At 43.6% G+C, this 22,385-nt stretch overlaps 1 protein-coding gene across 2 annotated transcripts in view; it reads left to right on the top strand.

The window, feature by feature from the left end:
* Nucleotides 1-22,385, top strand: part of C8a (complement C8 alpha chain) — a 74,649-nt gene that overhangs the window by 19,489 nt on the left and 32,775 nt on the right. For both annotated transcript variants that reach the window (XM_075945086.1, XM_075945085.1), the window contains 4 exons: nucleotides 10,792-10,885; nucleotides 14,515-14,659; nucleotides 16,214-16,361; nucleotides 21,952-22,141. In XM_075945086.1, the coding sequence (XP_075801201.1) occupies nucleotides 10,792-10,885; nucleotides 14,515-14,659; nucleotides 16,214-16,361; nucleotides 21,952-22,141 (577 nt within the window). The remainder of the gene's footprint in view (nucleotides 1-10,791; nucleotides 10,886-14,514; nucleotides 14,660-16,213; nucleotides 16,362-21,951; nucleotides 22,142-22,385) is intronic.

The raw sequence follows: 22,385 nt of genomic DNA, 5'->3' as shown, positions 1-22,385 counted from the left end.
TCATTTGGATATATATCACCATTGAATGTTTTGTGGTTCTTAAGAAGCATTTTAACTTCACTTTTGAGATAGATATCTTTTAAGCACGCTCTGTCTCTCAAACATCGGAGGTTTTAAATAGAATTATTTTCAAGTTATTAGTTAACTCAATTTTGAATCATTATTGTTTAAATGCTAGAGTCAGAGAGAAATTCCCTTTAAGTAACAGTTCAGAGGGGGAGACGTTTTACAAGCAGATAATCTGTAACTTATATTTAAAACAAATACACTCTTGAAACATCATAAAATTCATCGCTAATCATTAGAAGGCTCAGGCAAGAGGTCGCTGGTGAAGGAAATCTCAGCTGAGCTACTCTCAATTATAAAAGCTTATCACTATAATCCTTTCTGAAAACGAACAGAGTCTTGATGTTTGATGAACTTATCAAACAAGACAGATCAGTGAAGAGGGAAAATTCAAGTCAAGGCAGAAGAGATCCGATTCAGCAGCGTACAAAATGCTGCGGGAGAAACCATGGGGCTCTTGCGTTCACTGCTGGTGCTTCTGACATTGGTTTTGAAAAATAGAAAGTTACATGACATCATCATCCCCCTGGGTTCAAATCCTGGTGCTGGCACTTGCTATTAATAGTTGTTTGATCTTGAACAAATTACATAAGCGCTCAGGGCTTCATTTTACTCACTTGTAAAATAGGAGGAAAATAAGAGCAGGAATTAAAGGCCTAAAAGTACCTAGAACAACGGAACAAGGCCTCCCACTTAGTGAGTATTCACTCAGAGCTGCTCCCTGTGACAGCAAGCGGAGGGTTGTTATTGTTGATTTTTCCATTTGTTTGGATGGCTGACAGCAATAGAAAGAAGAAATTTATAATGTGCCAATTGGCATGGGTCTTCCAGATTTATCCATTTCAATTAGAGACTTCAACCTTTTGTTGGATTTTTAGAAACAGCACTTGTTTTTATCCCCAAATAAATTCCACGAGATACCTAACATGGAAGATACATATGTGCTTGTGCACACGTGTGTATGTATGTGCGTGTGCATGTGTGTTTCATGGCTCACGTTTACTTTGTAAGCTCATGGTTAACATTTGCTCATTATACTCTCTTGAAAGAAATAGGGGTTGTGTAAGCATAAAATCTTAAAGCCATGGAAGGAAGTTACAATTAGCAGCAAGATCAGTGATTCTCTAGAACACATTTTAAACAAGTAAGATATTTTGGTATGTGTTAGTTATAAAACTTATTAAAATTCTTTCAATTTATTGAGATTCCTTCCTTCTTTCCTTTTTTTTCCTTCTGAGACAGGGTTTCCCTGTAGCTTTGGAGCTCCTGGAACTTGCTCTGTTTGAGATCAAAGACCAGCCTCGCCTCGAACTCACAGAGATCCACCTGCCTCTGCCTCCCGAGTGCTGGGATTAAAGGCGTGCACCACCACTGCCCAGCTTGTTGTTGTTGTTTGGTTGTTTGGTTATTTTTTTTTTTTGAGACAGGGTTTCTCTGTGAAACAGAACTGATTGTCCTGGAACTCACTCTGTAGACCAGGCTGGACTTGAACTCTCAGAGATCTGCCTGCCTCTGCCTTCTGAGTGTTGGGATTAAAGGCGTGTGCCACCACGGCCCACTGAGATTTCTTTAATGACTAAGAATGTAGGATTAGTGGATATTCTACGCTGTTCAGTAAAAATACTTACAAATAAGTTGAGAAACCTGTTACTTAACCACTGAGCCACCTCTCCAGCCCCTGTTGCTTAAATTTTCATCTCTGCTCTATCACTTACTAAGAGAGGTGACAGGCAGTATTATTCAACTATTCTTGTGAGTTTCCCTATTTCTGTTTTGGTTCTATTAGTATGTTCCATGTATCTGTTGAAGCTGTGTTATTAAACACACATACACACACACACACACACACACACAGAGGGTGGGGGGTTGAATTAGATGGATTAGTTACTTTTAAGCAACACTATGACTAAATGACTGAGGGGACAATGACAACTCAAGGGAAGAATATTGCATTTTCCTCAACAATTTCAGAGACTTCAGCACATCACAGAAGGAACAGTACAATGGAGGAGAGTAGAATGGTCCGTTCCACAGCGGAGAGGATGCAGAGAGAAGGGGACGTCTGCTCACGGCTGATTTCTTTCTTTTATACCATTGATTCTCTCAGCCCATAGGATGGTACCACACACAGTCAGGGTAGGCCTCTTCTCTTCAGTTATGTTTTCCTGGACGGGTCTTCATAGGTGCACTCAGAGGGTGAGCTTTAGCAGTCTCACCAGTGATCCTGACCCCAGTAAAACAGACCATGGCGATGAGCCATCACACAGGATGTTCTTCTTGACAGACAGTCCTTTCATCATTGAGAAATGCTTTCATTATCTTAGATGATTATTTTCAATTCACAGTGTATTTGTTTAATAGTAATGTAGTCATTCTTGTTTGCTTATTGCTTGTGTTTTCATGGCAAATGGCTATCTAGTGTTTTGTTTTACTATATATGACCATATTTTTAAAATGATTATCATGTAGATATAGTCTAAATATGATCTCTGTCTTTTTTAAAGGCTTAGTTGATTATCCATTATTAGTATCATCATTATCATCACATCGTCATCATTACCTTCTTATTATGGTTGTGCTTGGTATTGGATTTGGGACATTTTATATACAAGGCAGGCATTTTTCAACTGAGCTACCACTCCAGACCCAGTCTCTGTCTTTTAGTGATAGTAATTAGAACATTTATATTGAATGTAATTATTGGTGTAGGGTTTCTTTGAATTCATCATCTTACTATTTCCTATTTGTCCTATATCTTGTTTCCATATCTCTCTTTCTCAGATCATCTTTTAAATTTAGTATCTTATAATTTTAAGTGGATAGAGTAACTATTCTACTTTTTTTGTTATTCTATAAAATTTATAATGTATAACATTAACTTATTACAGTCAATGTTCAAATGATATTATACCAGTTCTAATATTGTAATTTCATTTGTATAACTTCCTTTGGCATTTATTATAGTGTATTTTTGTCAATGAATTCTTTTATCTTATTCTGAAAATGGTTACATTACACAAGAATTAACAAATAGTATATTTGACTCATATTACAGAGAAAACCTGAGTGCCAGCAAGAGAGAGGGAGAGATTTTTGGTAACAAGATTTCTCATTTGGCATTTTACAAACATTATACTTAATTGTCACTGCATGCTTCTTAAGTTGCTTTTTAATGATTCTTCAAACTGAAGACCAGGGGAAGATGGAGCAGTTTGGTATGTCCCACTGAGGTGTGTGGTGGCACACAGTCTTCCAGTCTTTGGACCAGCATTATCACCAGAACCATCACCAGGCCCTCCCGCCAGGAAAACAAAACAAATTACCTCTGTGAAAATGGAAAATGGGCTCCTGCTTTGCTAAACAAGTCATGGTCTTCATTTGGAGTTAAGATAGCTTAAAGATCTTCACCCTATCATTTCTACTGACAAAAACCAGAATCCTCTAGGGAGACTGAAAAAAATGTAAATGAAGACTTCAATTCTAGAGGAAACATTAAACCACCTAGCATCCTGTGGAACCATCACTTCTGTAGTAGCCCCTATACATAGTAGATGCCAAGGAAGTGTCAATCATGTTTCTTCTTTTTATTTTACTCCCTTTATGGGCATCAAAGTGTGTTTGCCCAAGTGTCTGGGCCAGAGCCATGTGAGTGTTCTTAGCAGTCAACAAGATGACTGGAATTAATATGCATACAGGCAACACGGTCTTCTAATTAACACACGCAATTGGGTGGCTGGGACTCAAAAGTGAGTCATAGTAATATAAAGATTGATATTCAGAGTAACTAATCATAAGCTATGCATCAAACAGCACTGAGTATGAATTATGCAGGAAATTCTGGTACACTCTTGGAACTAAAAGTGTGTGTGGAATGCCATGTGGCTTGTAGATGCTTTTTTTGGTATTATTAATTTGTTGTTTATTTAATAAGTAAATAATCTAGATATAGTAGTTACTAGGTCGTAAAATAAGCAAACGACATCCTGATCCTCCCGTAGTTTACAGGCCATGGTGGTTTGAATGAGAATGGTTCCCATAGGCTCATGTATTTGAACACCTGATCCCCCATTGGTAGAACAGTTTGGGAAATACTAGCAGGTGTGGCCTTGTTGGAGGAGGTGTGTCACTGGGGGCAGGTTTTGAGATTTTGAAAACCCACACCAATCTCATTTAGCTTTCTTTATCTCTGCTCCATGCCTGTGGATCAGGATGTACACATTAGGCTATGGCTCCAGCGCTGTGTCTGCCTGTCTCTTTCTATGCTTCATGTCTGTGCCATTTATGGTCATGGCTCACCCACTGAGACTGCAAGTTCAATAAACTGTTTCTTCAATAGGCTGTCTTGATCATGGTGTCTTAGCACAGCAGTAGAAAAGTAACTAAGACAAAGGCTTAGACAGTTGTTTGTTTCCCGGCTGCCTAGCAGCTCAGACCTGAAATAACCACACAGAAACTGTATTAATTAAATCACTGATTGGTTATTAGCTCTAGCATCTTATTGGCTAGCTCTTACATCTTAATTTAACCCATCTCCATTAATCGCCACAAGGCTGTGGCTTACTGGGTAAAGTTCCAGCATCTGTCTTTGGTGGGCCTACATGGCTTCTCTAAATTCCACCTTCCTTCTCCCAGCATTCGGTTTAGTTTTCCCTGCCTACATCTATTCAGCCCTGGGCAGGCCCAAGATAGTCCTTTATTAACTGATGGTATTTCCAGCATACAGAGGGGAATCCCACATCAGACAGTAAACATGTAAACACAAATTTTTCATTTAAAATTGTGAAGAATAGCATGAAAGAATCACACAGAATGGGTTGAATGGGTTAGGAGAAAGAGAGAGAGCAAAGAGACCTAAAGATAAATTGGTTGAGTGACATTCTCTGCAGGGGAAGCATCAATGCTGAGACATGAAGGATGGGGAAGGCTGTGTGAAGAGGACAATGTTGAGAGATGAGGAGGTGCAGTGCGCCTGTCATAGGAAGTGGCTTGTGATGTTTGGCAGCTGAAGGAGGTTGGCAGGAATGCAAAATGTCATGCAGGAATGCATGTCAAAATGGTGGGAAGGGGCTGTATCTCAGAGAGTCATGGACACCATGGTAAGAGAAATTGGATTTTAGTTTATGGCTAGTAAAAAACAAAACTGAAGAGGGACTTAAGAAAGAAAAATATTGCATGACTTCCCATTAAAAAAATCATTGTTTGTTATACAGAAATAAGAAAAAAAAGAGAAAGAAAGAAAGAAAGGAGGGAAGAAAGGAGGGAAGGAGGGAAAGAAAAAATAAAAAAATAGAGAAAGACAAAGAAAGAAGGAAGGAAGGAGGGAAGGAAAGGAGAAAAAGGAGAGAGAAAATAAAGAAAGAAAGAAAGAAAGAAAGAAAGAAAGAAAGAAAGAAAGAAAAAGGAAGGAAGGAAGGAAGGAAAGAAAGAAAGAAAGAAAGAAAACCTTTCCTACAAGAGGCTATCAAAGGATGCAGTGATGTAATAGGGTCTTACACTATGGCAGGTACTAAGGTGAGAGGAAGAGAAGAAACCTGAGATATGTTTTCTTGGGAACTTGACAGAACTTTCCAAGAGATAGGCCAGGAGGGTGAGAGAAAGAAGGAGATTAAGGACCACTGCCAGGAATCCAGTCTGGGAACTTGTCTGTGTGGTGATCCCACAAATGATGGGGTTCACTTGAGAAAGGAGTTGGTTGAAAGTCAAACCTAAGAGGTTCAACTTAGGACCCTAATGTTTTCTGTGCTGCAGTGAGGAGTGGGGATGCGAAGCAGGGGAGCCTGGTGGGGAGCAGCGGGGCAGAGAGGCAGTCCAGGGGGGCGAGCTGAACTTGGACAGCCCTGGCACGGATGGGACGTGATGCTGGTGGAGCCAATCTCGGCTCCTTGAGAGTAAGAAAAGCAAGAAGAGAGAAGAAAATCAAAGAGGCGTCCTGAAGAATTCCAGTTCTTAGAGAAGCCCAAGGTACTGACCACCGAGTAAGAGAGAGAGTGGAGGTTGTATTAAGGAGGTCAGGGGGAGCAAGCTTCCAGAGGAAGCTGCGGCCAACACAGAGCAAGTCTGATGAAGTCGTAAAACTCTCCAGTGGGCTTAGCAGTGAGTAGGGTGCTGAAGAGGGATCGCGTTCAAAGCCAAATTTAAAATACCTTCATCTCATGATATAATTCCTATGTAATTGAGTGGATTAGCTCAAGATTATATCATTAGTGACAATCGGCTTTGGCTATAAGCCGAGGCTGTGTATTAGGGTGTCCCCTTGTCATAATCAGATAGGCTTTCTGACCTACTGGCTTAGGATCAGTAAGGAGCTCATTAATTACTGTGTTTTCTAAGTTGCTGAGGTGGTCACATTGTGGGGTCAAACATTTGACTCCTGGGTTGCATATTCAACTAGATTTTAAACCCTTTGTCTAACATGCCAACCTGAGCTAAAGAGTAGGTGAGGGCTGGGGAGATGTTTCGGTTGGTAAAGTACTTGCCACACAGCAGGAGTTTGAATACTCAACACTCAGGTGAAAAACCAGCGCAGCAGAGTGTGGCAGTGATTCCAGTGCAGGAAGGTAGCAACAAGGGGATCCCCGGGCTTGCTGGGCAGCCAGTCTAGCCAATCAGAGAGCTCCAGGCTCAGTGAGAGACCTTGAATTAATAAAAGAGGTGTAGAGCAATTCAGGAAGACATCTAATATTGACCTCTGGCCTACATGCTTGTTCATACATATAAAACATGCGTGTGTGTGCGCATGCGCGCGCGTACACACACACACACACACACACACACGGGGGGGGGGGAAGGACAGAAAGTATCTCAGTGGTCCAGGGCCTGGCCCTGGACGGGGTATATTTCTGTATGTTTCGGATGCAAATGGAGAGGTCTGCACGTAACTAAATAGAAAGTATTAGGAGAAGAAACTGGCATGTGTCCTAGGCTGCGGCTCAGGGTCTCATACACGATCTCACTCCACATTTAAAAGAGTTTTCCAAGCTGTTATCTCTGGGTTTGGTTGTGAGTGGTAGGACCTGGGGGCAGCCGTGCAGCTGATAGACTCGAAAGTCCCGTTATCTCAGCACTGCTTCAGCTGTGTTCAATAGTCCTCCAGACAATGTGTGAAAAAATGGGTTGAGTTTAAAATAAGTGAGGAAATAATGGAGTGAGCAAGGCGAGATGCAGAGCCCCTAAAGCTGTCAGGCATTTTCAATGTCCCCGCATGGCACACTGTAGGCAATTTAGTCAAATGAATAGACTGCGGAACTTGTCTTTGGTCTGCCCCCCTCCCCCCCACCCCCCGCCATGGATATATATAGTTTACAAAACTGGCACACTAGAGATCAAGCTTTGAAGAAGGTGCAGCAACATCATGGGACTTGCACTGTTTCGATAGATGAAGGACATGAAGGCACATATACAGAGGAACTCACTAGTAATATCAAACAGGTTAGAAGCAAATGTCTGACTAATCGCACATGCTCCCGGGGTCTGGTACCCCAGATTAAGTTTCTTAACTGATTGAGCAGGTTCTTGCTAGCTGAGAGATACTCTGAAATTATTTGCCAAGATTTCATAGGTCACAGAATTATCAGTACCTCTTTAAGGGTCACTGATGCATTTTGCCCTGCTGTAGCCAAATGCTTGTGGCTGGACACGTAATGAAGAGGTTTATTCCACTCGTAGTTCTGGAGGCCTACTTGGCATCTTGGCTCTGGTGATGGCCTTTGGCTCAGTCACAACCGGGCAGATGGCGTCATGGTAGAAACATATTGTAGAAGAGAACGCATAGGGAGGCAGAAAGCAAGAGGCTGAAAATGAATGGCGAGGCGGCTCCTGGTCCAGCAGCCCACCTTCACAGGACCAGCCACTGAGAGACCAGCATCGGTCCCTTCCTGTGGATGGTGCTCCATGATGTGATGCTCTACAGTGGATCCCACTGCGTATAGAGTCCATCTTCCCAACACTGCCTTTGCCTCCAGCACAGAAGTGTAAACCACATCAAGCCACAAGCATCATTTAAGAAAGGCTACAGCTCTCTGGGAAAGCTCTTTGGCAGTATGTGTCACAAGCTTTAAAATCAACCACTCCTGGCTTAGCCATTCTTAAATGATGATTGTAACCCAGACACAGAAAGACAATTATCACATGTACTCACTCGTAGGTGGTTTGTATACATAAAGCAAATAAAACCAGCCTACAGACCACAATCCCAGAGAATTTAGACAACAATGAGGACACTAAGAGAGACTTACATAGATCTAATCTATATGGGAAGTAGAAAGTAGAAAAACACAAGATTTCCTGAGTAAATTGGGAGCATGGGGACCTTGAAAGAGGGTTGAAGCGGGAGGGGAGAGGCAGGCAGGGGAGCAGAGAAAAACATAGAGCTCAATAAAAATCAATAAAAAAGGAAGCTGGGCGGTGGTGGCTCATGCCTTTAATCCCAGCACTTGGGAGGCAGAGGCAGGCAGAGCTCTGTGAGTTCGAGGCCAGCCTGGTATACAGGAGCTAGTTCCAGGACAGGAACCAAAAGCTACGGAGAAACCCTGTCTCAAAAATCCAATAAATAAATAAATAAGAAAAAAAAACACCAACCAACCAAAAAATAAAAATAAAATCAACAGTTCCATTCTACAGATCCCATTGCCACAAAATAGCCTAGAATTCAGAAAAACTTGGGCTCAAATATCTATTTATTATGGAATAGTCATCATAAATAGTTTATATCTCTTCTGAATTAAGTGGGAAAGATCAGGACACACAACATGATACTCTGTATGCCCTCCACTATATTATGAAAATAGAATGGAATGAAATATAATAAAATATTAATGGTGGTAAGATTTGAGATAATTTTTTCATAATTGTTGCCATACTTTCTTTAATGTGAATGCATTACGTGTATAATCATCAAAAATGAACTACATTTAAAAATTCATTAAAATGCTGGGAGAATATTGGTCACGTTGGCCGGAGGTGATTTAGTGGCAGCCCTGGTGTTCCTTCTGTGTCTGGCCCCTGTGACAGCATCACTGTGTGCCTCTGTCTAGACATCATGTCATGAGCTTGGGAAGCTGCAGCGGTGTAGCGCTGCTGTCTGGGCCTCTGCTTTCAGCTGCCTGGTTTTACTGTTTGTTTCCCTCCATTGTGACATCATAGCACAGGCTGTGGACTTACCTTGACAGTTCTTCAGTGAGGTGCAAGGCGAATGCAAGCCCTTTGCAATCCCTAAATCTTTGGCTTGTAAATTCTCTCCATGTTTCTCTAAAGTGTTCTTTAATTTTAGGATAGTATATCAGAAAAAAAAAGACCTGTGGCTTTGATCTCTCAGCATTTCTAGATGTCAAGATTATTTTAGTTCTAACTAGGAATCAGGTTCAAGCAAATCTAAAAACGTCACTATCATTTCCCAGAAATAGGCCTTACTTTTTCCTTTCTTCTTCTCCCTGCCCTCACTTTCCCCTCCTTCCTTCTCCCCTCTTCTTTCTTCTTTTTCTCTTCTCTGAATAGCTCCCACAAGTTTACTCATGACAGATGGTGGGATTCAGTAGCAATAGAGACAAGGGCCTGAATTCCAAGGGTTTGGACTCTGGTGGAATTTTACCAATATTGCAAGCATGCTAATTCTACATTGAGGAGAAGGAGCTTTGAGAATGCTAGACACCCGAGGGCAGAGAAAGGGGCTCAGCAATACCTACAGACCTTCTGCCTTGTTCCCTAGTTCAGAATAGAATACTCTGATAGGAGGAGGGATCGACAACCAGCAGAGCCTAAAGTTTCCAGGGAGGGATTATGCATATACATTGTAGTCTTATATTTTTGATTGTGAGTCTAGCCTTGGTGATTGAATAATCTTTCCAGCCCAAGCCATCTCTCCCAGTGGTGGGACTGGGACACCAACCCATTCAAAAATTTATGACCCACAAACTGCCCTGCCAGGAAGATGCATTGGTGTCTCAGAGCTTGTGGGAGAGCCCAGTCAATGATTGGTCTAACCTGAGTAGGGGCCCATGTCTGACACTGCCTGATGGCCAGGAGCTGGATGGCTCAGAGGCCTTGGGTGGAACCAATCATGACTAATCCCCCTTCCCCCCAAAAAAGTCAATGAAATGATTCCTAATGATATTCTGCTACATTCATAGATTGATGCTTAGTTCAATTGTCGTCAGAGAGGCTTCCTCCAGTAGCGGATGAGAGCAGATACAGAGACCCACAGCCAAACCTTAGGTGGAGCTCAGGGACTCTGCAGAGTGTTGTAGGATGGTAGGAGCCAGAGGGGTCCGGACAGCAGGAGAACATGGTCCTCAGCATCAACTAAGCAGGGCTCAATGGAGCTCACAGAGACTGAAGCAACAACCATGGACCCTGCCTTGGTCTGCACCAGATCCTCTGCATACATCCTGTGGTTCTTTAGCTTGGGGCTTTTTATTGGATTCCCAACAGTGGGGGCAGGTATGACTCTGGCTCTTTTGCCTGCCCTTGGGACCTGTTTCCTCCTACTGGATTGCCCAGTCCACCCTTGAATATGAAGGTTTATGTTTAGCCTTATAGCATCTTGTTATGGTAGGGGAAGTGAAAGCTGGCTGGGAGGAAGGGAGGGAGGAAGGCAGGGTATTGTTAGGATGTATTGTATGAGATATAAATGAATGAATGAGTAAGTAGATAGATAGATAGCTTGGGACTTTCACACAGTTCTCTTACGTTGTCATTTTAATCTTTAAAATGATTCTTTTCTCACTTTAGGCGAGTTAGCCGAGCTGTGACCCCTGAGCCAGTTGCCTGTCAGCTGAGCAACTGGTCAGAATGGACAGATTGTTTTCCATGTCAGGACACAAAGGTAAGTCATCTAGGAACATCTCAGGGTATTGCAATCTGATCTCTGCATTAGGTACCAATGGCAACAAGCAGCTGGGGCTATGAATCTAGGGCTCTAGAGAGAGCATTGGAAACCCCGGGTACCTGGATGGTGAGGCTTGTGCCTGTCTCTCTGTAAGACATCATGGGGTGAGGCTGCTGAAAGTGTCTGCATTATGACACAGGAAAATAGCCACCAGGACACAGGCACATTGAAACTCCATGGATTCTCTGGGTCCTGGCCAGTGCTTTGCCCTCTAGTGAAGGTAATCTGCCAGGGCCGCTAAATGGGATAGCAACAAAGAGCCAAGATGCCCACAGGCAGCTGAGCATCACAACTCTGAGCGGCTCCCTGGGCCTGACAGAAGTTTGCAAATGCCACCAAGCTATCCTCAAGGTTGAAAAGCCCAGCACACCCAACACATAGTCATGTCCATGGAGGTGCCCATTTAGATCGTTTTGAATGATTCAAGGTAGCCCCTAAATCCAGTCTTATATGAAAGGATGAGCAGAAAAATCTCATTTACTCAGATGCACTGGCTCAGGTTGACAAAAAGCAGTCTACACAGGTATTACACAGGTACTGTGTTTATATTGTTTATGAATCCCTTCAGGCGATACCTGCCTTTGTATAGGATGTAGTCTGGTAGGTTCCATCATCCCCAGCCTTTTTGCTTCAAACACCACTGGCTGGATCGAGTGTGTCAGGGCAATACTGTCAAGTTCAAGTGTTTACCCTGCAGTCCCACAGTTTCGGTCGAATGCAGCTCCTTACTTGCTGTTACTTCGGGCTTATTTTTCTTTATCCTTTCTGCACCTCACTGTGGTAGCAGAACAGTGCCTACAATGTGGGGGTCCTGAATGCTAATGAGTGACATGGACAAGGGCACCTGGCACGTAGCAGGTGTCTGACAAACATCCTGGATTTTTATAACTATGGTTCGTACCCCCTCTCCGGCTCCTCCATGACCTTGAACCGAGCAGAGCTTCCGTGGGCCTATTGGTGCTCACCCTGCCTCTCCACTCGTCTGACAAGCTGAGATGCACTGTGACTGTTGTTGAGTTGTTAAAAAAAATCATAGAGCTAAGAGGCAGTGGAAACACGTGAACCTGAATTATTGAACTCGGAGCTCTAAGATTAAGCGCCCTGCCTTTCCTAGTGCAAAGAAATGACAAAGTACCCTCACACCTCACCTGTTTAAAGTCGGCTCCTGCATTCAAACTTCGTCCTGATATATAGTAACCCCCCAAGCAACAATAATACATTTCTACAAACATGGCAGCTTTACACAAGGGACATCTGTCCCCTTGGGGTCCCGGAGGCCAGAGGAAAGCAACGGATGTGTGAGTGGTGTCTGCCTCCTTTTGGAGACCCCAGGGGAGGATGTGAGCTTTGCCTCATTCTCTGCTGGGGCTTGCCTATGGCTACATCTCTCCCCTCTATCTCTCTAAACAGATTGCTTCCTTTTCTTTTGTGTCTTCTCCCTGTGTGTCCTCCTTCAATCTCTATCTCCTTCTTCTCAGAAAGTATGGTAATACTTTGGGCAGCTCAGAAAACCCCAAATAACCACATCTCAAAACTGCTAATATTTTCAGCAGATTGAAACCTTTTTACAAATTTGGAGTTATACTTTTGGTTGGCCATTACTCAACCTATTGAACATCTTAAGCCTGCCTTTTTCTCATGTTTTTGTTTAGGAACCAGATTGCACAGGGAATCTCTTACAATTTCTGTCGGAATTGAATTACTTCCCTAAATACTGGGGAAGATGTATGTGTCCATGAAGAAATCCTTAAGATATTAAATCCTCTTAATTATTTAAGTAAAGGAGCACCTTTGTTTTATTTATTACTATGTTCCTTCTTCTCAAAGTCACCCAAACAAAGATGTGCATTTCCGGGAAGAAGCATTACCTACTACATAGACAAGAAAATTATGCTTTAATGACACAAGCCGCAGGCAACAGCACAGAGAGGTCCCTCAGGGAGTATTGACACTCGCCTCCTACAGCACACTGTCTCCATTATTTGATAGCAACCTAGTAAACAGGGAACAGATAGAAATGAACCCGAAGGCTCGCAGCACTGTCCCAAGTACAGACACCACAGGAAGGACAGTGATGGCACTATAGTCACCCTTTATCAAGGCTTCCCATGTCCCAGGCACTGCAGCAATGTTTTAAGTAAATACATCGTCTAGTTTGGCTTTCCCAAAGAAATAGAGGGAACGGGCACCATTGCCCACTGTCGGGAGGTTGCCCATTGAGAAAGACAGAACCAGGACTTAAATTTGGGCACAAGTACCAGGGACTCACAGATGAAAGAAGCAACTCATAAACGCTCAAATCACTGCTTCTTGGTTTGTTAACATTCTTGGGGGAAGGACTTGTGGCTGAGCCACGGTCAAAGGCTAAATGTTTCATTGTCGATGGCTCCATGGATGTTTGCCAGGCTTGTCATTTGTGTTCTTATATATTGCATCTCAGCTGGACTGTAAACTTCTAGAAGGCAGCAACGAGACCTCACATTTCTCTTGATATCCTGTTTCTATACCAGTAACTGACTCTTGTACATTTTTCAGGTCAGGAAGTCTTTATCACGAAACTCTAGAACCCCAAGATTGTCATGTGTTTTAATTCTTCCTGTCCTTAAATCAACAAGTATTCACTCGTATGTAGCCAAGACTGGACTTGGGGATTGAGATGACGTCTCCTCTTAAGTCCATTCATTTCTCCATAGTGGGTATATAGCTATTTGAGTGCCGTAATTTCCAGAAACATCACTTTCCCCCAAAACAGAATTGTGAGAGATAACCATTGTTGGTTCATGTTGAGTTGAGAGCAGTCCATGAAGAAGTTATTGCAAACAGGCAGATAGGATGCTCTGGCCATCAAGGCCTGGCTTGTGTTCACCTTTCTCTGTGACGGGGGAAGGGGAGTGAGGGAGGCCATCCTTATCAGGACCACATGAGATATATGCCAAGTAAAGAGGAGACGGCAAGACCAGAAACAAACAAACAGACAGACAGACAGAAACCCTGCAAAAGCAAAATGGCAATGGCCTCTAAAGCTATACCTGACCAGAGACCAAGTCTGAATATACGACACCCCTTAAGGCTGTCCTTCCCTCATTTCTTTTCACTACTCCATCTCGGCCTGTGACTTTCTCACTGAGACGGTGGACAAGAGAGACAGAGAGCCAGATGCTTTGTCACCGCCTTGCTTGACAAGTGCTAAGGGAGAAGGAGGATTTGCCTAGTACATGGTCGAGTCAGGGAAGGCTGCCCAGGGGAGGGAAGCCATGGGCTTTGAAAGATAAATCCTTGTAGCTGGTTGAATATGGGAACAGAGGTCTTCCCTAAGAGATAAGAAGACCTTCAGTGCTCATCTGTCCCGGCCTTTCATTTGATACTTCACATCTGCATTCCAAATTCTGTAATGACTGTGCCACCTGCCTGAACACTACGGTGCATGCTCATGTGTCCCCTTCTAAGACAGCCCTGAAGGCAGCTTTCAATCACGAACGTTATTCCTTATGCTGAGCTGAGACCTGCCTGCATAGATCTTGGATGATTGATTGATAAGACAATGTCTGTTTCGCAATCTGACTTAGTACCGACATCGGAGCCTCTTGCAGCCGAGCAAGTTTGGGGGAGCCATCTGCAGTGGTGACATCTGGGATGAGGCCAGCTGTAACAGCCCCACACCTTGTCTGAGGCAAGCACAGTGTGGACAGGATTTCCAGTGTAGAGAGACAGGTGAGTAGCATGCCAACGCAACAACAGCTGCACTTGTCAAACACAGCGCACCGAGTCAGACTTGGAAGCTGCTTACAGTGCAGACTCCTAACTGTTGGGTAAGGACCCAGAAATGTGCATTTTAAGTCAAACTAGTAACTTGTGTAACTTTTCTTTTAAAAAAATACTTATTTTAAAATTCTGTATATTTATTGATTGAAAGATTGTATGTGCACATGTGAGTGCAGGCGCCCATATAGGCCAGAAGAGGGCACCAGATCCTCTGGAGTGGAGTTATAGCCTATGTGATAGGAACCACCACTTGGTATGGGTGCTCAGAACTGCATGCAGGTCCGATGCAAGAGCTACACACGTTCTTAATTGCTGAGCCAGTCCATATAATTTTGATTCATATATGTATATATAATTTTATATATGTCATATATATATATATATATTTAATTTAGAGAAAGTACAACTCACAGTTAATAGATGACATTTATTAAACAAACACTTACTAGGTACATATTAAGTTCCAGGCAATATACCACCTGCTGTTAATATGCAAATTAAAAACAAAGTATCTGACCGTGAGGAAGTCCTGATCTGTTAGGAAGAGAGACCTACAAGAGGTCAATTACAGTTTCACAAGATAGCTTCCGGCTGCGTGTAATTCTCTGGTGGTGGTGGGGTATACCAGAATAATCTTTGAGGACTGAGGACAGTCCTTAATATGGCATTTGATTTTTGGTTTGGAAAATGCAGTTGAAGCTTCCAGAAAAAGGCATGTGAAAGAACATGAGAAGCCAGGAACTTACAATCTTTCCAGAATCTTTTTATCAGGAGGGCTTTAGAAAGAGACAGGTTGGGTGATAGACCGCTAAGGTAAGCCAGAATGAGGTGGGCAACCAGGGTTCAGATTGTGACATTTGGAGGGATGGGGACTTTCTCAGGGTTTCTATCACTATGAAGAGACACTGTGACCATGGCAACTCTTCTAAAAGGAAAACATTTAATTGGGGACTGGCTTACAGTTCAGAGGTTTAATTCATTATCATCATGGCAGGAAGCATGGTGACACACAGGCAGACATAGTGCTGGAGAAGCTAAGAGTTTTATATCTGGGTCCACAGAAAGAGACAGTGAGCCACACTAGGCCTGGCTTGAGCTTCTGGGACCTCTAAGCCCACCCCCAGTGACACACTTCCTCCAACAAAGCCACACCTGCTCCAGCAAGGCCACACCTCTTAATAGTGCCACTCCCTGTGAGCCTATGAAGTCCATTTTCTTTCAAACCACCACAGGAGCCCTTGGCAGATACAGAGCAAGAGAGTGGCATGGGCAGGCTGGAATTTTAGAGGGTGATTGGTGGGTTTGATGTGGAGGCTGGATTTGAGAGGGAGACATGGGTAGGCCTAAGCTAAGGGACACAGCACAGCTAGAAGGCTAGCAAGGATGGGAGAGGCGGTGCAAGCAGAGAGATTAGGACAGACTGGAGGGCAAAGGTGGGAAGTCTGCGACAGCAGATGAGGGAGAATGTGGTCTAGGGAGCAGCCTCAGTCTCGTCTCGCTTAGGTCGCTGCCTGAAACGCCACCTGGTGTGTAACGGAGACAATGACTGCCTCGATGGCTCTGATGAGGACAATTGTGAGGATGCCATGATCACTGAGGACGACTGCCATCAGTATGAACCAATCCCAGGATCAGAAAGGGCAGCCTTGGGGTAAGTGGCCACCTTGGCTGTTTAAGAGTGGCAAATGACTCCTCTCACATTAGGGACATCAGTTTTGAGGCAGAACAAATCTGTTTTTGGAAGTTCCTCTGAAGGGTGTACCATAGGCTGAGTTTCTCTGTCCTTTTAACTGCTCCCAAATAACCACACAGAGACTTAGCATTTTAACTGCTCCCAAATAACCACACAGAGACTTAGCATTAATTATAAATGCTCAGCCAATAGCTTAGGCTTGTCTTCATCCAGCTCTTACAACTTAAATCAACCCATTTCTACTAATCTATATGCTGCCCCGAGGCTCATTTACCTCATCTATGAACTCCCCATGTTGATTCTTCTGTGTCTGGCTCGTGACTCCTCAGACTCTGCCCTTTTGCTTTCCAGCATTCTCTCTGTCCCCCAAAGCCTGCCTAGTTATCAGCCAATTATTTTTTTATTAACAATGAGAGCAACACATTTCCACAGTGTACAGAAGAGTGCCTGTAGCTACAAGTAGCTTTTGTCTCCTAGGGTGGCTTGCATGGTCCTGGTAAGGTGACATCATCCATACTGCCCCTCTGGTCCTTCTCCCCTCTCTACTATCCCTCACGTCTCAGCCCAATTTCTTTCATTTCCAAGGCTACTATGTTCTACGATAGCTCCGTAGATGTCCCCAAAGGCAGCTTTCCCCAGATGGACCTGACATTTCCAGCAGCCTTGCCCGCTGCACTCTGGATAAGCTAACAGTGTGATTCTGTGCAAAGAAAATGGGCTTCATGGCGAGACAGAAGCATGAACCTCCACCTTTCCGTTGTTTGATTCACCTCTCAGATGACAGCTTTTTTTGCTGAGCTGAACTCAGGCTCAGTTCTAATTTCTCTTCACTGTATACCTTATGTCTAGGCTCAACTCCCCAAATGCCTCACACTCAGTCCTTCTGCGTGTTAATCAATTGTGTTTCTTCTTTCTGCAGTATCTTTGTCTATAGCTCAGCAGACCTGACTGACTTCTTGTCTAGAGTTATGGACCAAACAATGGCCCTCTCCAATTATGTCAGAATTTCAAGCACCTAAAGTGACATTTATAGACAGGGATTCGAGGTTGAATGAGGTCATAGGGGTGGAAGCCTAATTCAAAACAACTGGCATCCATAGAAAACGATGAAGAGGTACAGCAATCTATTTTCACCACTTTCCAGGCAAGAATCTACCTGAGGATGTGAAAAGGGCATCTGTCTATATGCCATAAAAAAAGTCTCACTGGAAACCAACCTCAAGGAAAACCTTGATTTTGCATATAGAACTAGAGAAAAGATTGAGTTCTGATGTTTAAGGTACCAATCTGATATTTTTAAGGTACCCAAGTATCCTATGGGTATGACTTCTAGGAAATCTAGGCAGCATCCCTCACCTGCTCTTGGCTGTACCGGCTTGCCTTAGCCCCTCCTGCAGTTCACAGAACATCCTATCCTGCTACACCAGCATGCAGCTATCAGGGATGAAGACAACTATCAGGGTGTCCACCAGGTGAGACCCAGAACTCCTAACCATCTCAGCGCCCCAGGCCCCAGGACAAGGGCTAGCTCATGGCAATTGTCTGGTGTTAGATTTTTCTTCTATTCTGTCATTGCTTTTGGCCTTGTTCTTTTCCTGGGGTGTCAGCTCCTTGAGAGTGGAAATTGCTTATGACTCAAGCTCTCCACATCCTCCGTTCTGTCCGAGCATGTCCCGCTCTCCCTTCTCACCGACGCTAGGCTCCACTGAAGTACAAAGATGTGAGTGGCTTAACTGTACTACCTCTACTTTAACATAATTACTCCCTTTTCAAGGTTTTTTTTTAAACTTTGTATATTTTTATTTTATGTGCATTGATCTTTTGCCTGCATGAATGTCTGTGTAAGGATGTCAGATCCCCTGGAACTGGAGTTCACAGCCCACTCACCAGACTGTTTGGATCCTGTAGTTACTTGCATGTAGACTCACACACACGGCACCAAACAATGTGCTTTTCTTGAAACCAGTTGCACCTTTTCATTAGGACAGCCATAACAAAATACCCTGACCTGGGTAGCTGAAACAACCAATGTATTTTATCATTGCACTGGAGTTACAGACAATAGTGAGCTGCCAGGTGGGTGCTGGGAATTGAACTTGGGTCCTCTGGAAGAGAAGCCAGTGTTCTTAACTGCTGAGCCATCTCTCCAACTCTACTTAAATTACTTCTTTACCAGGTCTGTTTCTAATTGGGGTCTCATTTGAGATCCTGGTACTTAGAACACCAACCTATGAGCATTTGGAGGCAAATTTAGAGGCCACCGCACACCCAAGGGGGATTCTTGTTGGTTTAGAAAGTGTCTGTGGTGAACAGAGTAATGGAATGTTGAGGTATTGAGCTGAAAAAGACTCCAACAGAGAAAAACATTGCAGACTACCGCTCTGTTCTGTGATCGGATCAGGAGAAGTTCTGATACACTTTCTGAATAGCGTCTTTCTCTTACACTACAGAAACCATGGAACGGTGCTATCTACAACAAGCCATTGATATTCTGACATAATTCTGCACTTTTTTTTTCCCAAGGTCTTGGAAACCTTTCTTGATATTTTAATCCTAATCTTAGCATTTCCCGGCTTCAAATTTTTATTTATTATTAAATATACGATACACACTTGAGGCAAAAACTGTGTCCACTGTGTCTTTCTGTTCCCTGCTTACATGCTGGCACCTTACCCAGTGGCCCCTGTCCTTCCCCCCAGAGCTGACCTTGTTGAGATACATTTCAGGCGCTTTCAGATTAACACCACATACTATCTGGAAAACAAACCCCTATGCAGGTAGTATGTGTGTAAACATGATCGTGTATATCTGCTATACACCTTTTGGTTTTAGTTAAAAATATTCTCCACACAACAATTTTGATCTTGTTTCCATCCCCTCCCCCCACTCACCCAAGATGCCCTCACTTTGTTCCCTATCCATCTTTATGTTCCCTCTCTTTAAAAAAAACAAGAAACACATTTCTATTCTTAGTTTTTGTTATTATACACGTTTAAAGCTGAATGCCACTTGATGAATTTCCTCTTCATACACATATTCTCTATCTCACTTTCAAAAAGAAACATGGTGTCCTGTAACAAGGGTTAACGACAGTCTAAAGGCAAAATCCCGTTGTCCTTACAAAGTTTTTTTTAGAACACAGCTGTCACCTTAAAGTGGCAGATTTAAAGTAGCGGTTAAAGCCTATACCCTGCAAAGCCCAACAAATGTACTATCTGAACCTTTATGAAATATGTTTGCTGACTCTTTCGCAATGTAACTGTAGAATGCTTTGGCTATCTCTCACCGGAAGACAACTAGATCCCTTCTCACCGTGTTAGCTACTTTTCTTATATTTGCAACCGAATTACCTTCAAGAAGCAACATAGGAAAGGAACCATTAATTTTGGCTCTTGGTTTGAGGGTACAGTCCAGCATGGGGGAGGCACGGCAATGGGAATGTTAAGACAGATGTGATGGTTACACCATGAGGCTGCTTGCTCACTTCTTGATGGATTAGGAAAAAGAAGGGGAGCTATAAACCCTAAGATACACTTCCCCTAGTGAGGCCCCCACATAAAACAGCACCTTTAGCTGGGGACTAAATGTTCAAACATGAGTCTGCAGAGCCCATTTCCCGTCCAAATTGTAACTTCCATCCTAGCTCTTACAAACAGAGCTGCAATGAATAAATGTCCTTGCCAGTGTGTCCTTTGTGCTCATGTGTAGATTTCCAATAGAGTACAATTCTATGTCTTTTTACTTCCGCTGGGACTTTCCCAAATGTAGTATACTTAATGGTCATTTTTGAGAAACCCTGTTGCTCTGGGGTTTTGTTTGGTGCGTTTCGGAGGCTGTCCTTTTAAATTTCAGACAGACACATGTTCAGTGCGTAGGCAGATAGAAGCTGGAGGGAGGCGATAAAGGCTTGGGACCTGGACTTCAGTGTCAAAATCAACTGGGAGAAGAGAAAATCCACTGTGCCAGACTTAGCAAATTATTTCATTTTTTGAGCTTCAGTTTCTGTATTTGCAATGTTGTCATGAGGTCTAAAATTAATGTGTGTTAAATGACTAGTTTAATATGTATTCAATTCATCATAGCTGTTATTACATCACTTCTACTAATAAGGAAGAGGGGGGAAAAAGGAAGTAGAGACAGACAGGCACATATAGAGGACTTCTAAGCCACGGCAGCCGCTCTGAAATACCCATTTATTCTTTGAGATAGGATATAGTCATGGCCTATCTTTTGTTCCTTTTCTGCCTTTGTACCTGTCCCAGAGTGCATAAACAGCCATAGGAGTGCCATGTCAAAGGTTAAGTGCTGGCTGCCAGGAACCTAGGGATGGGGGGAGGAGGGGGAATCTGGATATTTAGAGCCTTCAAAGAAGGCCATATGGAGGAAGCAACTCTTGCTACATAAGAGTTTGGGAGGCAGAACGAAGCAATACTTTCATTATTTGTTGCGTTAGAGACTTTTTACATCCAGTCTTAGAACATTCAATCCTCTCTAAAGTCTAGGCTACGGTGACAAAGTCACAGCTACAGGAAGCAGCAGAGCTGGAAATTACTCAGGGCTCTTTTGGATGCTCACACTGTGCCCATTTGCCATCCCAGGCTGCCCCAAAGACAATGGATTTTCTGAGGATCAGAACCTTCCACATACATGATTATGCAAATTCTCCTTTTAGTAGCAGAGCCCTTTTCTGAAATAATGCTGCCAGCAGCGGTAGAAGTGTCTGTCTGTCACAGTCGCTTTTCTGTGTCTGGGATTAAAATACCATGGCCAAGGCAACTTAGAGAACCACGTATCCAGGGTTAGAGTCACTATCACTCATGGTAGGGGGCATGGTATCAGGCAGACAGGCATGGTGCTGGAGTGGTAGCCCAAGGCTTACATCTCACCCACAAGCAAGATGAAGAGACAGCCAGCTGGGAATGGCATGGGGTTCTCAACCCTCAAATCCCACCCCCAGGGATACACCTCCTCCAGCACAAGGTCACACCTCTTAATAGTTCCCAAAACAGTTCAACACACTGAGGACCAAGCATTCAAACACAGGAGCCTATGGAGGGGGCATTCTCATTCACACCATGACAGTGTCTATTCAGCACAATCTATGCCAAGCCCGTTTATGACACCTTTACCATGTATTAATGCCCATCTAACTCTAGAAGGGTGGTACTATTTTAACAAGTGGCTAAAGTGGGGACGATTAGCCTGAGCTCACACAGCTATCTGTGGCACTAACTTCACTGGCTTCTGTGCTCGAAATCTTAATACCCGTGCATGTTCTCCTCTAACCGACCAGCTAATTAGAACTGCCTCCTGAGGACGCTGGTCCAGAAGCTCTGATTAGGGGCGACCTGGGGGTCCTGGCCCAGTCCACCCAGTCTTTCCGTATTGCCTACTTTTCCTCTGTGCCCTCAAGATACTTGAAGGAACCCCAGAGCGCCATCAAACCCACTCGGCGAAATCAGTTCTTCACCTACCAGCTACCACACATTCTAGAGGACGAGAGGTGACCAAGATTTTCCCAAAATGTTGGGTTTTTTTTTCAACTTAGGTACAATATCCTGACTCAGGAAGAAGCCCTGAGTGTGTACGATGCCAGGTATTATGGAGGCCATTGTGAGACTGTGTATAACGGCGAGTGGAGGAAGCTCCAGTATGACCCCGTCTGTGAACGCCTCTACTATGGGGATGATGAGAAATACTTTCGGAAACCCTACAACTTCCTTAAGTACCATTTTGAAGTGAGTCTGGTGGAGATGGTGTAGGGTGGGACTACATGTTTAAAGGCCCATGGCTTCCCGGTCACTTCAAGCATCACAAGATCACAGTTAAGATTCAGAGGCAGTTCAAGGCAATCCGTTTCCTTACCTTCAACCTGGGGAGGGGCCATCCCTACTGCCAACCACACCAAAAGTTTGCTGTGTGTGGCCAGAGCTTCCGTGTAAGTTCTACCACTTAGTCTTCATAGCAGTGACGTAAGATTCA

The sequence above is a fragment of the Microtus pennsylvanicus genome, chromosome 13 (assembly GCF_037038515.1).
Source record: "Microtus pennsylvanicus isolate mMicPen1 chromosome 13, mMicPen1.hap1, whole genome shotgun sequence".
NCBI classification, from domain to species: domain Eukaryota; kingdom Metazoa; phylum Chordata; class Mammalia; order Rodentia; family Cricetidae; genus Microtus; species Microtus pennsylvanicus.
Note: the sequence above shows the minus strand (reverse complement) of the source record. Positions and strands in the feature narration are given on the sequence as shown.